At 48.4% G+C, this 14745-nt stretch overlaps 1 protein-coding gene across 11 annotated transcripts in view; it reads right to left on the bottom strand.

Annotated features, from left to right (window-relative positions):
• Window positions 1-14745, bottom strand: part of LOC136613050 (uncharacterized) — a 185437-nt gene that overhangs the window by 122464 nt on the left and 48228 nt on the right. For 9 of the 11 annotated variants that reach the window (XM_066593869.1, XM_066593861.1, XM_066593867.1 and 6 more), the window contains one exon: window positions 4345-4647. The exons of the other annotated variants lie outside the window; for them this stretch is intronic. In XM_066593869.1, the coding sequence (XP_066449966.1) occupies window positions 4345-4647 (303 nt within the window). The remainder of the gene's footprint in view (window positions 1-4344; window positions 4648-14745) is intronic. 11 annotated transcript variants of the gene reach the window in all.

Here is a 14745-nt window from a genome sequence, read left to right as displayed (position 1 = left end):
GCCCACGCCCTGGAATTCAACTTTGCACATGCTGGCCAGGGTTTACGAGCAGCGCAGAGCCATTGTTGAATACCAGCTGCAACATGCCCGTCGTAGTGGTAATCAGCTTTCGCAGTTCTTCACAGAGGAGTGGGCATGGATGTATGAAATCTGTTAGGTCTTAGGCAACTTTGAGGAGTCAACATAAATGGTGAGCGGCGATGCCACCATTATCAGTGTAACCATCCCACTGCTTTGCCTGCTGAGAAGGCCGCTGGTAAGCATTAAGGCCGACTCTTTGTGGATAGAACAGGAGATGGGGGATGACAATACGTCACTTGACAGCCAGACCACCCTCAGGTCTGTTTCTCAGCACATATTGGAGGAGGGGGAGGAGTAGGAGGGGGAAGATACTGCTGCCCACACTGCAGAGGGTGCCCATGCTACTTCCTTCACATCTGTTCAGCGTGTATGGGCTAAAGAAGAGGAGGGGGAGACTGAGAGTCATCCTTCCTGTGAGGACAGCGATGTGTTGAATACTGGGACTCTGGCACACATGGCTGACTTCATGTTAAGCTGCCTTTCCCGTGACCCTCGCATTAGATGCATTCTGGCCAACACAGATTGCTGGGTGTTCACCCTTCTCGACCCATGGTATAAGGAGAATCTTTCCACTCTCATTCCCGAAGAGGAAAGGAGTACGAGAGTGATGCAATACAACAAGGCCCTGGTGGAAAAGCTGATACTAAACTTCCCATCTGACAACGCTAGCGCAGACAGGGGAAAACTCTCCAAGGCCTTTGCCAGTTTTATGGCACCCCTGCCAGACTGTCACCACTCCCCAGTCTAGGCTGAGTAGGAGGGAACAGTGTAAAACGATGGTGAGGGAGTACATAGCCGACCGTACCAAAGTCCTCCGTGATCCCTCTGCTCCACGCAACTATTAGGTGTCAAAGCTGGACACTCTCTGATAATACGCCTTGGAAGTGCTGGCCTGCCCTGCTGCTAGCGTATTATCAGAGAGGGTATTTAGTGCTGCTAGGGGGATTATCACGGATAAGCGTACCCGCCTGTCAACTGACAGCGCCAACAGGCTTACACTTATTAAGATGAACAAAGGCTGGATATCCCCAGACTTCTCTTCTCCACTGGTGGAAAGCAGCTTAACATAAAGTATCTTTAAGCTGGAACTGGAGAACCACGCACCATCTATCACCCCAAAAAAAGAATAGAAGTAGCTTGGTGTATTCTTCTCTGATCAGCATGCTGAACAGCCAATTCTTCAGAGGGCCAAAAGGCTCTGTAAAAACATTTTTTTTCAGAGGGTTGTCTCCAGGCTCTGTCAAAACAATTTGTTCTGAGGTCCGCCACCAGGTTCTGGCCTCCAATTTTGAAGAGGTTCACCACTAGAGTTCAACAAACGTGCTGGTTCCAGCTTTATACGCGCACAGAGTCCACAAATGTATCCCATCACAGTGTCCACCGAGACAGATTGAATTGTCCTGGTTTGGCCACTCTAATTTCTTCGTAGTACATGCTGTCTTTCCCTGGGGCACTGGTTAAAAACCCCCCCGGGGAGAGGCAGGGACTGGGACAGGCTGTAGCTTGCCTGTCGGACCACCACCTGGATCCCCTTAAACAACCAATTAAGCAAATACGAGCTCTATGATAAAAAAATATTTCAGGAGTTCACCTGCACTCTGGGTAAACACATCTTTCAAGGATGCACCTATACTCTTGGTAAACAAATCTTTTAGGGGTTCACCTGCACTCTGGGTAAAAAAATCTTTTGTTTTAGAATGGGTTGTTGAATTGTGGAGATCTGTAGAAGTACTGGCATCTGAGTCCCCTATATGCCCACATTTGTGGCTCATGACATTTTGTGATGCAGGTGGCACGGGATTGGAATTATGATCATACGTTAATTCACCAGCAATTCTCATCAGCATTGTGGGCTATCACTCACACTTTCAAAGAAGGTAGCTGCCTGGCCCTGCCAGCCCTCTACAGTGTGTGTCTTCTGTTCCTCCTCATCCAATATGCACTTATAAATAGACATGAGGGTGGTATGGCTATCCAGTGATCATGTGGCATGAGGACAGCTGAACGCTGTGCTGGGAACAATTTCAGTGCACTGTGGAATACTCAGTAGGCAAAGGGGTGCATCTTACCCCGTCTGGGATGGGGACAGCTGGATGCTGCGCTGGGAAAAATGTCAGTATGCTGTGGCCTACTGAGTAGGCGAAGGGGTGCGCCTTACCCCATCTGGGATGCGGACAGCTGGACGCTGCGCTAGGAAAAATTTCAGTACGCTGTGGACACAGGCTCGTGCTGGAGATAGGACAGCAATGCCAGCATGTAACACAGGAGAAGAGGCAGTGGTGTCACCCGCAGGCGGTGATTGACCTTCGTTCCACCTAGTGTGGTGCTTAGCTAAGATGTGCCAGCGCGTGTGCTTTGCTGATGATGGTCTGGCCCAACTAAATTGTTAATGGCATGGCCACCAGGCTCTTGCCCACAATTTGGCTTCATAGTGCGACCTGTGAGCCTCAGATGCATCCTTGCATGCTGCCCCTGCTGTTCCCTATCCATTTCTGGGGTGTTTCCATCATTTTCTGATGTTTTCAGGTAAATCACACACCCTCCCCTATGCAGTGCATAGGTCACCTTGAAAACTGCTCGAGTCTTCCATTGACTTCAATGGGGTTCGTTACTTGAAATGGGCTTTCGATCATTACAAAAAGTTTGGCTCGAGTAACGAGCACCTGAGCATTTTAGTGCTCACTCATCTCTAAAAATGAACCTTTCACAGACTGATGCATGCTGGAGATGTGACTCAGCTATGGGTGACCTACTACACATTTGCTGGCTCTGCCCTAGCATTAATACCTTCTGGTAAAATATCACGGACCAAATAAACACAATTTGTGATTCCTCCTTTTCATTTTCCCCTGAGCAGGTGTTACTCTGGAAGCTGTCAAAACTGTTTAAGCCCTCAAAAAAATGCCTCCCTACCACCTTGGTAGCCGCAGCAAAACTTCTTATACCACATTTTTTGAGATATAAACAAACACCTACAATGTCACAATGGAGGGATAAGGTATCACAGTTATATAGATTTTAGGAATTGGCTGCTTGGGAGTCGGACTCAATACCATCTTTCCTTAAGATCTGGTCACCATGGATGGAATATATAAAGGAACAAATCATATAAACCAACAAACCAACAAAACAACCCACCACGGAAATGCATAATGATTCACTAATGAACTACCCCCCCAATGGCACTCTCAAAGACCTAGTTCTAATTGTTTTACAACAAGTATTTTTTTTTATTTTTTTTTATTTCTTTATTTCTCTCAGCTAATAGTTTTAGTGAGATGTTTGTATTGATATGGGATGACCATGGATGTTGGAAGTTTACAGACCAAAGGTAACACAAAGGGTTTAACATAACTTGAATAATAGGTGCTGACCCCGTCATGACTCATCAACCTCACAAAATGCTTAGCTTTCTATTCACGGAAAGCCACAGTTGGATAGGATATTACCCCGGCAAAAGAATCTGTGGAGCTTAGGCTTAACGCCCATCTCTATCTCTTTATGCATTTACACAGTGCCCGCCTCACCTGACAAGTGGTCGAAACATTAGTTTGTGTGACCTTGGGTGCATGAGGGCTGGGACCCTGGGGCCCATCTGTCCAGATTTGGGGACCTGGGTCCCAATATAGCAATGAATGGGTGCCAAACACCATACTCAACATGCTAAAGAAACCAGTCAGTGAAAAAGTTCTCATGAAGAGATCGGGGATCCCATCCAAATTGCAGAATACAGCATATTTTACTCTGGGTAGACTTCTGGAGTCTTAGGTGCCTTTAGCTAATGAGGTTGCTACAGATAGTCCTTGTGAGGTCTAACTTGTTTTTTTGTCCAGCTGTCTGTACCCTAGCACCAGGTCTTGTCAATGGATCAATTTGTTTTGCACTCTAATTGTGCGTGTTTACATTTTTTCATGCATTTCTCATATCTGAAGTATATTGTTAATTAACAGACAATATCTGCTTGTTGTATTAATGATAAATACTGTCAAGAGTCGATTTGATTTCTGTACACTGCATTTTTCTATCTCTGTTATATAAACAAAATAAAGAGATATTGTTTTAAAAAAAAATGCATCCATGTGTATCCTTACCATGGCCACTAAGGGGCTTTAGGCAAGGCTGCAATCTTTTATTGGCCTGGTCTTTGTGAAGCATAGGAGGAGCTGACGCTTGTCTGTTTAATGACAGCTTGGCTCCTGCTCTAACAGCCGGGATCAGAGAAACCTCCAAATCAGGAATGGGATTTCAGATTTCCATTCTTACCCCTGAGGTCTGGTAATTTTACTTCTCTCCACATCTTGTCCTTCATTTCCAAGTCTGTGATGAGATGTTTGTTGAGTCTTCTGAGTGTGATATAAGCCTTATACTTCCCAGCGTCCTCCCAGTGACTGATGACATCACACAGCTCTTCCATCTTCTCCTGGTTTGTTGGCTTTTCCATCACATCATCATACTGTTTCTGGGTCAGTACCTTCTGGTCCCGGAGATCACGAAGAACTGGATCCACATCCGTTATCCGAATAACAAGATCTGATCGGTGGCGGTCTATAAAGGTTACCCCGAATCCTGTGGGGAGAGAATCATGGGAGAAGGACACAAGGTCGTTACATTCTGGATGGTTCTATATATTTCAGCTACTACTGTATTTCTCTAAAGTATTTTTCCTGTATTTCAGCCTATGATACAATGTATTTATATAGGATCTGTCCGTCTCCAGACTCATCAGATTAGTAATTACTTAGATTCTACATGAAATAAACACGCTGCAGTATCTTTTTTAGAGCTTTGCACTGAGCTATTCCTCTGCTATTCCTCCTAGAAATGTATAATTATATAGAAAATGGGATGCGGGATTCTAAGAAAACCTGTTCTACAATAGTTACCATATATTATGAAGAATTCAGACATTTATTAACCCTCTAATGACCAGCAATATTTCAAATTTTCATGGAAGGAGGCGCTATTATTAATTGATGCCACTGAGGGGGCATTATTAGTAATTAGGAACACAGAGGGTACACATATTTAGTGAGACCCTATTACTATGGGGAAATACTATGAAGCAGGAATAGCAGGATTAGGAGAGTCTGCTGATATGAGCTGTGGCTGGAAGAAGTATCCACGGGGTCTAGGCCCAGACAGAGAAGTAAAATGAAACGGATGACACCAGTAAGAGATGACATCACCTGTGAGCACTGGAGGTAACTGCACTGTAATCACTATCATTGTGTTCAGCCAGTTACTGTTATTTGGGGACTGCATTATTTACAGATACACTAGAGCAGATCCGTTATAACAAAGCCCACTTTGTTATAAAATGTGTTTTATTTTTGCATTGGGTGACAGCTTTCAATATGTTCTGTGTAAATGTTGTAGGCAAATGTGAAAAAATGCTGCAAAGTAAGAATGCTTTCAAAAAATGGCAGTGCAAATGACTAATCCTGAGAATGAGGGTCCTGTGCCCCAATCCTGCTGACTACTGGGTTACTGCACCCCCGCAGTGAAGAGGAGACTGAATAGAACACGGAGATATCTAAGCGGCCCCCATTTGGGTATGTCCATCAGCCTCATTGAAATATATCAAGTGCCAACTTTGCATACTTGGTCAGTGCTTAGTGTATTCTAATGCTAGTGCAGGGGAGCAGTGACCCACAGAGTGATAGGCAGGGGGGGCATAGAACATCCTTTACCAGGATCAGTGGGGGTCTCATCAATGAGACCCCCACCAATCAGCAAGTTACCCCCTATCCTGTGGTCTTGTGATCTTGGTACGAGCCAGTCATCATATTTATACAATTGTCTAAATCAGGACTGCTGACTGTCCAGAAATTCATGTAAAGCCCAAAATAATAGCGCACGTGTTTCCAGCGTCCATGAAATAAATAGATGTGATTATTTTGAGGCTGTTCACACTTCAGCGGGTTATTATGGCTGTAATTATTGTCATTGTCCAGCTCTCAGTAACTGCTGGTAATGAGATCATCTCAGTATCCGGCTACAGGCAGCAATCACTTATAGTCATTATTAGGATGGTTTTCCAATGTAGCCATTGTTATCGGACCACACCGGTACCGATCTGATTACCTCGTTGCCAGGTGCCAAATTGGTAGATGAGATTTGCTAGCAATTATCTATCAATAGCATGAAATCACTCCATGTTATGTCAAGACACTTCTCCATGAGAACTTAATGAATCCTGCTTTATTATGAACATTACCAACTCTTATACAGAAAGACGAGGGCATATTCACAAGTTACTTGGTACAAAGATTAGTGTTACATAGGTTAGTGTTATATAGGTGACAAATCTTATTGGTCATAAGTAGAGATGAGCGAACACCAAAATGCTCGGGTGTTCGTTATTTGGGACGAAATTATCGCGATGCTCGAGGGTTCGTTTCGAGTAACGAACCCCATTGAAGTCAATGGGCGACCCGAGCATTTTTGTATGGGACCTATGCTCCGCTAAGGTTTTCATTTGTGAAAATCTGGGCAATTCAAGAAAGTGATGGGAACGACACAGAAACGGATAGGGCAGGCGAGGGGCTACATGTTGGGCTGCGTCTCAAGTTCCCAGGTCCCACTATTAAGCCACAATAGCGGCAAGAGTGCCCCCCCCCCCTCCCAACCACACTACCTACAACAAAGCACAATCACTGCCTGCATGACACTCCGCTGCCACTTCTCCTGGGTTACATGCTGCCCACCCCCCACCCCCCCGCGCACGACACAGTGTCCACAGCGCACACCAAATTGTTCCTGCGCAGCCTTCAGCTGCCCTCATGCCACACCACCCTCATTTCTATTTATAAGTGCGTCTGCCAGAGGAAAAGCAGGCACACACTGCAGAGGGTTGGCATGGCTAGGCAGCGACCCCCCCATAAAAGGGGCGGGGCGATAGTCAACAATGCTGTACAGAAGCAATGAGAAATCCAATCCTGTGCCACCTCCATCCGGAGCTGCACACGTGGGCATAGCAATGGGGAACCCATGTGCCACACACTATTCATTCTGTCAAGTTGTCTGCATGCCCCAGTCAGACCGCGTTTTTTTATAAATAGTCACAGGCAGGAACAACTCCGCAATGGGAATTCCGTGTGCACCCACAGCATGGGTGGCTCCCTGGAACCCACCGGCGGTACATAAATGTATCCCATTGCAGTGCCCATCACAGCTGAGGTAACGTCCGATTAAATGCAGGTGGGCTTCCGCCCACACTGCATGCCCCAGTCTGACTGGGGTTCTTTAGAAGTGGACAGATGTAGGTTCAACTCCGTGTGTACCCACAGGATGGGTGCCAGGAAGCCACCGGCGGTACATAAATATATCCCATTGCATTGTCCATCACAGCTGAGGTAATGGCGTGCTTAATGCAGGTGGGCTTCGGCCCACACTGCATGCCCCAGTCTGACTGGGGTTCTTTACAAGTGGACAGATGTAGGTTAAACTCCGTGTGCACCTACAGCATGGGTGGCTCCCTGGAACCCACCGGTGGTACATAAATGTATCCCATTGCATTGCCCATCACAGCTGAGGTAATGTCGTGCTTAATGCAGGTGGGCTTTGGCCCACACTGCATGCCCCAGTCAGACTGGGGTTCTTTACAAGTGGACAGATGTAGGTTCAACTCCGTGTGGACCCACAGCATGGGTGGGTGCCAGGAAGCCACTGGCGGTACCTAAATAAATCCCATTGCATTGCCCATCACAGCTGAGGATATGTCGTGCTTAATGCAGGTGGGCTTCGGCCCACACTGCATGCCCCAGTCAGACTGGGGTTCTTTACAAGTGGACAGATGTAGGTTCAACTCTGTGTGGACCCACAGCATGGGTGGGTGCCAGGAAGCCACCGGCGGTACATAAATATATCCCATTGCAGTGCCCAACACAGCTGATGCAACGTCAGCTGTAATGCAGGTGGGCTAAAAATTAATTTGATTACACTGTAGGCGAGGGCCCCCAAAAATTGGTGTACCAACAGTACTAATGTACCTGAGAAAAATTGGCCATGCCCAACCAAGATGGCAGGTGAAACCCATTAATCGCTTTGGTTAATGTGGCTTAATTGGTAACTAGGCCTGGAGGCAGCCCAGTTTAAATAAAAATTGGTTGAGGTGAAAGTTTCAACGCTTTAAAGAGCATTGAAACGTATAAAAATTGTTTAGAAAAATTATATGACTGAGACTTGTGGCCCTAAGAAAAATTGCCCGTTCGGCGTGATTACGTGAGGTTTCAGGAGGAGGAGCAGGAGGAGGAGGAGGAATATTATACACAGATTGATGAAGCAAAAATGCGGTGACACAGTCTTGCTGGGGAGCCATAAAGCTGTCCAGGGCCTTAAAGAGTGTTGCACTGCCTGTGCTGTACATGCTGCTTGATCTCCGCGCCTCCCCTGCTACCTGGCCCTCGGAACTGCGCCTTCTGCCACTAGCGCTGTCGGATGGGAATTTTACCATCAGCTTGTCCGCCAGGGTCCTGTGGTATAGCAACACTCTCGAACCCCTTTCCTCTTCGGGAATGAGAGTGGAAAGGTTCTCCTTATACCGTGGGTCGAGCAGTGTGTACACCCAGTAATCCGTAGTGGCCAGAATGCGTGCAACACGAGGGTCACGAGAAAGGGATCCTAACATGAAGTCAGCCATGTGTGCCAGGGTACCTGTACACAACACATGGCTGTCCTCACTAGGAAGATCACTTTCAGGATCCTCCTCCTCCTCCTCAGGCCATACACGCTGAAAGGATGACAGGCAAGCAGCATGTGTACCGTCAGCAGTGGGCCAAGCTGTCTCTTCCCCCTCCTCCTCATCCTCCTCATGCTCCTCCTCCTCCTCCTCAACGCGCTGAGATATAGACAGGAGGGTGCTCTGACTATCCAGCGACATACTGTCTTCCCCCGGCTCTGTTTCCGAGCGCAAAGCGTCTGCCTTTATGCTTTGCAGGGAACTTCTCAAGAGGCATAGCAGAGGAATGGTGACGCTAATGATTGCAGCATCCCCGCTCACCACCTGGGTAGACTCCTCAAACTTTCCAAGGACCTGGCAGATGTCTGCCAACCAGGCCCACTCTTCTAAAAAGAATTGAGGAGGCTGACTCCCACTGCGCCGCCCATGTTGGAGTTGGTATTCCACTATAGCTCTATGCTGCTCATAGAGCCTGGCCAACATGTGGAGCGTAGAGTTCCACCGTGTGGGCACGTCGCACAGCAGTCAGTGCACTGGCAGATTAAACCGATGTTGCAGGGTGCGCAGGGTGGCAGCGTCCGTGTGGGACTTGCGGAAATGTGCGCAGAGCCGGCGCACCTTTACGAGCAGGTCTGACAAGCGTGGCTAGCTTTTCAGAAAGCGCTGAACCACCAAATTAAAGACGTGGGCCAGGCATGGCACGTGCGTGAGGCTGCCGAGCTGCAGAGCCGCCACCAGGTTACGGCCGTTGTCACACATGACCATGCCCGGTTGGAGGCTCAGCGGCGCAAGCCAGCGGTCGGTCTGCTCTGTCAGACCCTGCAGCAGTTCGTGGGCCGTATGCCTCTTATCTCCTAAGCTGAGTAGTTTCAGCACGGCCTGCTGACGCTTGCCCACGGCTGTGCTGCCACGCCGCGCGACACCGACTGCTGGCGACGTCCTGCTGCTGCTGACACATCTGGATTGCGAGACAGAGGTTGCGTAGGAGGAGGAGGAGGAGGAGGAGGGTGCTTTAGTGGAGGAAGCATACACCGCCGCAGATACCACCACCGAGCTGGGGCCCGCAATTCTGGGGGTGGGTAGGACGTGAGCGGTCCCAGGCTCTGACTCTGTCCCAGCCTCCACTAAATTCACCCAATGTGCCGTCAGGGAGATATAGTGGCCCTGCCCACCTGTGCTTGTCCACATGTCCGTTGTTAAGTGGACCTTGGCAGAAACCGCGTTGGTGAGGGCGCGTACAATGTTGCGGGAGATGTGGTCGTGCAGGGCTGGGACGGCACATCGGGAAAAGTAGTGGCGACAGGGAACTGAGTAGCGCGGGGCCGCCGCCGCCATCATACTTTTGAAGGACTCCGTTTCCACAACCCTATACGGCAGCATCTCCAGGCTGATAAATTTGGCTATGTGCACGGTTAACGCTTGAGCATGCGGGTGCGTGGCGGCGTACTTGCGCTTGCACTCAAAACATTTGCGCTATCGACGGCTGGACAGTGCGCTGCGAGACATTGGTGGATGAGGCCGAGGACAGCGGAACTGAGGGTGTGGGTGCAGGCCATGAGACGGTAGTGCCTGTGTCCTGAGAGGGGGGTTGGATCTCAGTGGCAGGTTGGGGCACAGGGGGAGAGGCAGCGGTGCAAACCGGAGGCGGTGAACGGCCTTAGTCCCACCTTGTGGGGTGCTTGGCCATCATATGTCTGCGTATGCTGGTGGTGGTGAGGCTGTTGGTGGTGGCTCCCCGGCTGATCTTGGCGCGACAAAGGTTGCACACCACTGTTCGTCGGTCGTCTGCACTCTCAGTGATAAACTGCCAGACCTTTGAGCACCTCGGCCTCTGCAGGGTGGCATGGCGCGAGGGTGCGCTTTGGGAAACAGTTGGTGGATTATTTGGTCTGGCCCTGCCTCTACCACTGGACACCGCACTGCCTCTTGCAACCTGCCCTGCTGCTGCCCTTGCCTCCCCCTCTGAAGACCTGTCCTGAGTAGGCGTTGCAAACCAGGTGGGGTCAGTCACCTCATCGTCCTGCTGCTCTTCCTCCGGATCCTCTGTGCGCTCCTCCCTCAGACTTACTGCCCTCACTACTACCTGACTGAAAGACAACTATGTCTCATCGTCATCGGCCTCCTCACCCACTGAAAGGTCTTGAGACAGTTGCCGGAAGTCCCCAGCCTCATCCCCCGGACCCCGGGAACTTTCCAATGGTTGGGCATCAGCCACGATAAACTCCTCTGGTGGGAGAGGAACCACTGCTGCCCAATCTGAGCAGGAGCCCGAGAACAGTTCCTGGGAGTCTGCCCGCTCCTGAGAATGTGTCATTGTAGTGGAGTGAGGAGGCTGGGAGGAAGGAGGAGCAGCAGCCAGAGGATTCGGAGTTGCAGCAGTGGACGGCGCAGAACTGTGGCTGGACGATAGCTTGCTGGAAGCACTTTCTGCCATCCACGACAGGACCTGCTCACACTGCTCATTTTCTAATAAAGGTCTCCCGCATGGACCCATTAATTGTGCGATGAATGTGGGGACGCCAGAAACGTGCCTCTCTCCTAATCCCGCAGCAGTCGGCTGCGATACACCTGGATCAGGAGCTCGGCCTGTGCCCACACCCTGACTTGGGCCTCCGCGTCCTCGGCCGCGTCCACGTCCCCTAGGCCTACCCCTACCCCTCAGCATGCTGTATTACCAGTAATTCAGAAACAGAACGCTGTAATTAAATGTGCCGCTTATTGGCCTGTGGTTGGAGGCTGACTTCGCTTACGGAACGCCAGGAAATAATGTGGCGCAAGCCTGCTGTTACACTTAGCTGGCTGCGTATGATTTTGTTGAAGTTCTACACCCAGCACACACGGACCCAGAACACTGAGCACAGTGAGAGGCAGGCCAAATAGATTTTTAGCCCAATATTTTTTAGGAAAGGCCCACTGCGTATATTCAATCAATAATATATGTCTTCTGTCCCTGATGTGTGTGTCACAGAACTGCAGAGTGTTGCACTGTTATTAACTGCAACAGAGCGGTGATTTCGCAGCCAGGAAATAAATTGGCGCATGCCTGCTGTTACACTTAGCTGGCTGCGTATGATTTTGTTGAAGTTCTACACCCAGCACACACAGACCCAGAACGCTGAGCACAGTGAGAGGCAGGCCAAATAGATTTTTTGCCCAATATTTTTTAGAAAAGGCCCACTGCGTATATTCAATGAATAATATATGTCTTCTGGCCCTGCCTACACAATTCTGTCCCTGGAGTATTACTGCAGGGCGCAATGCTCTGCACGGCCGATTTGGAAAAAAAAAAAAAGTGCAACACTGCAAAAAGCAGCCTCCACAGTACTGCACATGGTTAGATGTGGCCCTAAGAAGGACCGTTGGGGTTCTTGAAGCCTACAATCACTCCTAACACTCTCCCTGCCTAACCACCACTTCTGTCCCTGTAGTATTACTGCAGGGCGCAATGCTCTGCACGGCCGATATACCAAAAAAAAAAATTGTGCAACACTGCAAAAAAGCAGCCTCCACAGTACTGCACATGGTTAGATGTGGCCCTAAGAAGGACCGTTGGGGTTCTTGAAGCCTACACTAACTCCTAACACTCTCTCTATAGCAGAAGCAGCATCAGCAGCACTTTCCCTAAGCTATGTCAGACCGCAACTGTGGCGAGCCTCGGGAGGGGCCAATTTTTAGACTCGGGTGACACCTGATCTCGCCCGGGAGTTGACATGGCAACTAAACGCTTCCCTCCTAGATTCACAAGAGGACAAACCCATCTTAAAAAACACAGAGGAGTTTTTTTTAGGTAAATTCCTCTAATGGACAAGCAACATCTGTGGTCTGGGAGACCCACAAGGCATATGTGAGAGGCCTTCTGATCGTTTGGAGTTCTAGGATCAAAAAACGGCAACAAAAAGAAATTGACGAAAAATTATCACAACTAGCTAAACTTGAATATGTAGCAAAACTCTCCCAGAGCAAAGATAATCTCGCGAAGCTGTCATTCCTGAGGACAGAATTAAAGCTATGCCTAGACTCAAAATTTAACAGAAAGCATCTCTACTTCAAACAAGTAGTTTATGCCCAGGGGAACCGAGGGAGCAAATACATGACTGCTTTAATAAAGAAGGCACAAGCAAAAAGCCATATTAACTCAATTAAAACCACTTCAGGTTCTAAGGTCACGTCCACCTCAGGCATCGCCGAAGAATTCCAAAAATTCTACTCTCACCTTTATAATGTCTGAGATCAGCTATCCCCAGCTAACAAATTAGATATGGAGGCCCAGATTGATTCTTTCCTTAGGAAGTTGAATCTCCCTAAGCTAAATGAGGAAAAGGGAACATCCCTCACGGTTCCGTACACTGATGCAGAGGTAAAGGACCTCTTGCACTCCTCCCCTCATGGTAAAACCCCGGGCCCTGATGGACTTCCCTTATATATTACAAATCTTTATGCTCCTCCTTAGTGCCACAACTAACTGAACTTTTCAACTCCCTGCTCCAGGGTAACGCCCTCCCTAGACAAGCCCAAAGGCGCACATCACATTGATCCGAAAGAAAAATAAGGACCCAGAGAGCTGCGGTAGTTATAGACCCATTTAACCTAGACATTAAACTGTGGGCCAACTTACTTGCCAAAAGACTAGAAGACCTTATTCCCAACTTGATAAATCCCGAACAGACAGGCTTTGTAAAAGGAAGAGAGGGCAGAGACAATTGCCTCAGGGTGTTGCCTGCTGCCCAGTTCGCCCGGTCACAAGGTATACCCTTAGCACTGGTAAGCACTGACACCGAAAAGGCATTTGACAGGGTGGACTGGGTGTACATGCAATCGGTACTGCTACATTTAAAGATACTCCCCTGTCTTTGTGGACCCAAATTTTTCCTTGCGTATGCTAGAATTCTAGCCATATGCTAGAATTAAAATAAACGTCACTCTGTGCCCCTCTTTTGACATTGGGAATGGCACGTGCCAGAGATGCCCGCTCCTGCCTACTCTTTTTATTCTTGCGCTAGAGCCCCTTCTTCAGAGTGTTAGACTAGATCCCAAGATTCAGGGACTGCAGTTGGGCAAAGAAGCACTCACAACGGCGGCTTTTGCAGATGATATAGTCTTCTTAATAACATCCCCGAGATGGGCCTCCCCAGGCTTACACCAGTTTGGTGATTTATCCAACTTTAAAATTAACTTCTCCAAGTCAACGGTGCTAAATATCTCTATACCCTCAGTCAGATGCCGAACCATAAAGTCCAACTCTCCTTTCTCCTGGTCACAGTCGGAGATAGATTTTTTTAGGTATAAAACTAACTAAAAGAGCTGAAGACCTTCACGCAACCAAGTTTACCCCACTTATTGCAAAAGTAAAGAATCTCCTATGCTCTTACGATTTACCCTTTATTTCATGGTTTGGCAGGAAAAATATCCTGAAGTCCTGTGTTCTCCCCACAATTCTGTATACAATTTGCATGCTTCCCATATATCTACCCACAAGTTTTTTTAAAACTCTGGTCGACTTTCTCCAGATACGTTTGTAGATATGAGAGACAATGGTTAGCTTATAGTCTGATGACTAATAGAAGCTCGGAGGTCAGAATTGGCCTGCCATGCATTCATGACTTTTATTTAGCCTCCCAACTTGGCTACTGGATGGAACTGGTCAAGCCTGTGAAAGATAGGCTCCTGTGTCTTCTTGCTGAAAAATCATACGGGGTCACTCTCCATGAGGACCTGTGGTTTCCCCAAAAAAAAAACATTAACAGATCTGTAGGATTCAACCCTCTTTTGAGGGGACCCTGCGAGACCTGGGATGGGTTGAGAGAGGACCTAGCACCTAAACTATACCTGATCACCTCTTTGCGCACGCTGTACAAACTCATGGGCAGTGCATCGGACCCCTGCACAGCAAGCTTGTGATCAGTGTTTGCGGATAGGACAATTAAAGACCTACAACTCCTAGCACATAAGACCACGCTGATAGCCTTTCAATCCCTTGCACCAAC

This window comes from Eleutherodactylus coqui, chromosome 2, assembly GCF_035609145.1.
Source record: "Eleutherodactylus coqui strain aEleCoq1 chromosome 2, aEleCoq1.hap1, whole genome shotgun sequence".
NCBI lineage: Eukaryota > Metazoa > Chordata > Amphibia > Anura > Eleutherodactylidae > Eleutherodactylus > Eleutherodactylus coqui.
The sequence above is the reverse complement of the archived record's forward strand: the minus strand, read 5'-3'. Positions and strand labels throughout refer to the sequence as shown.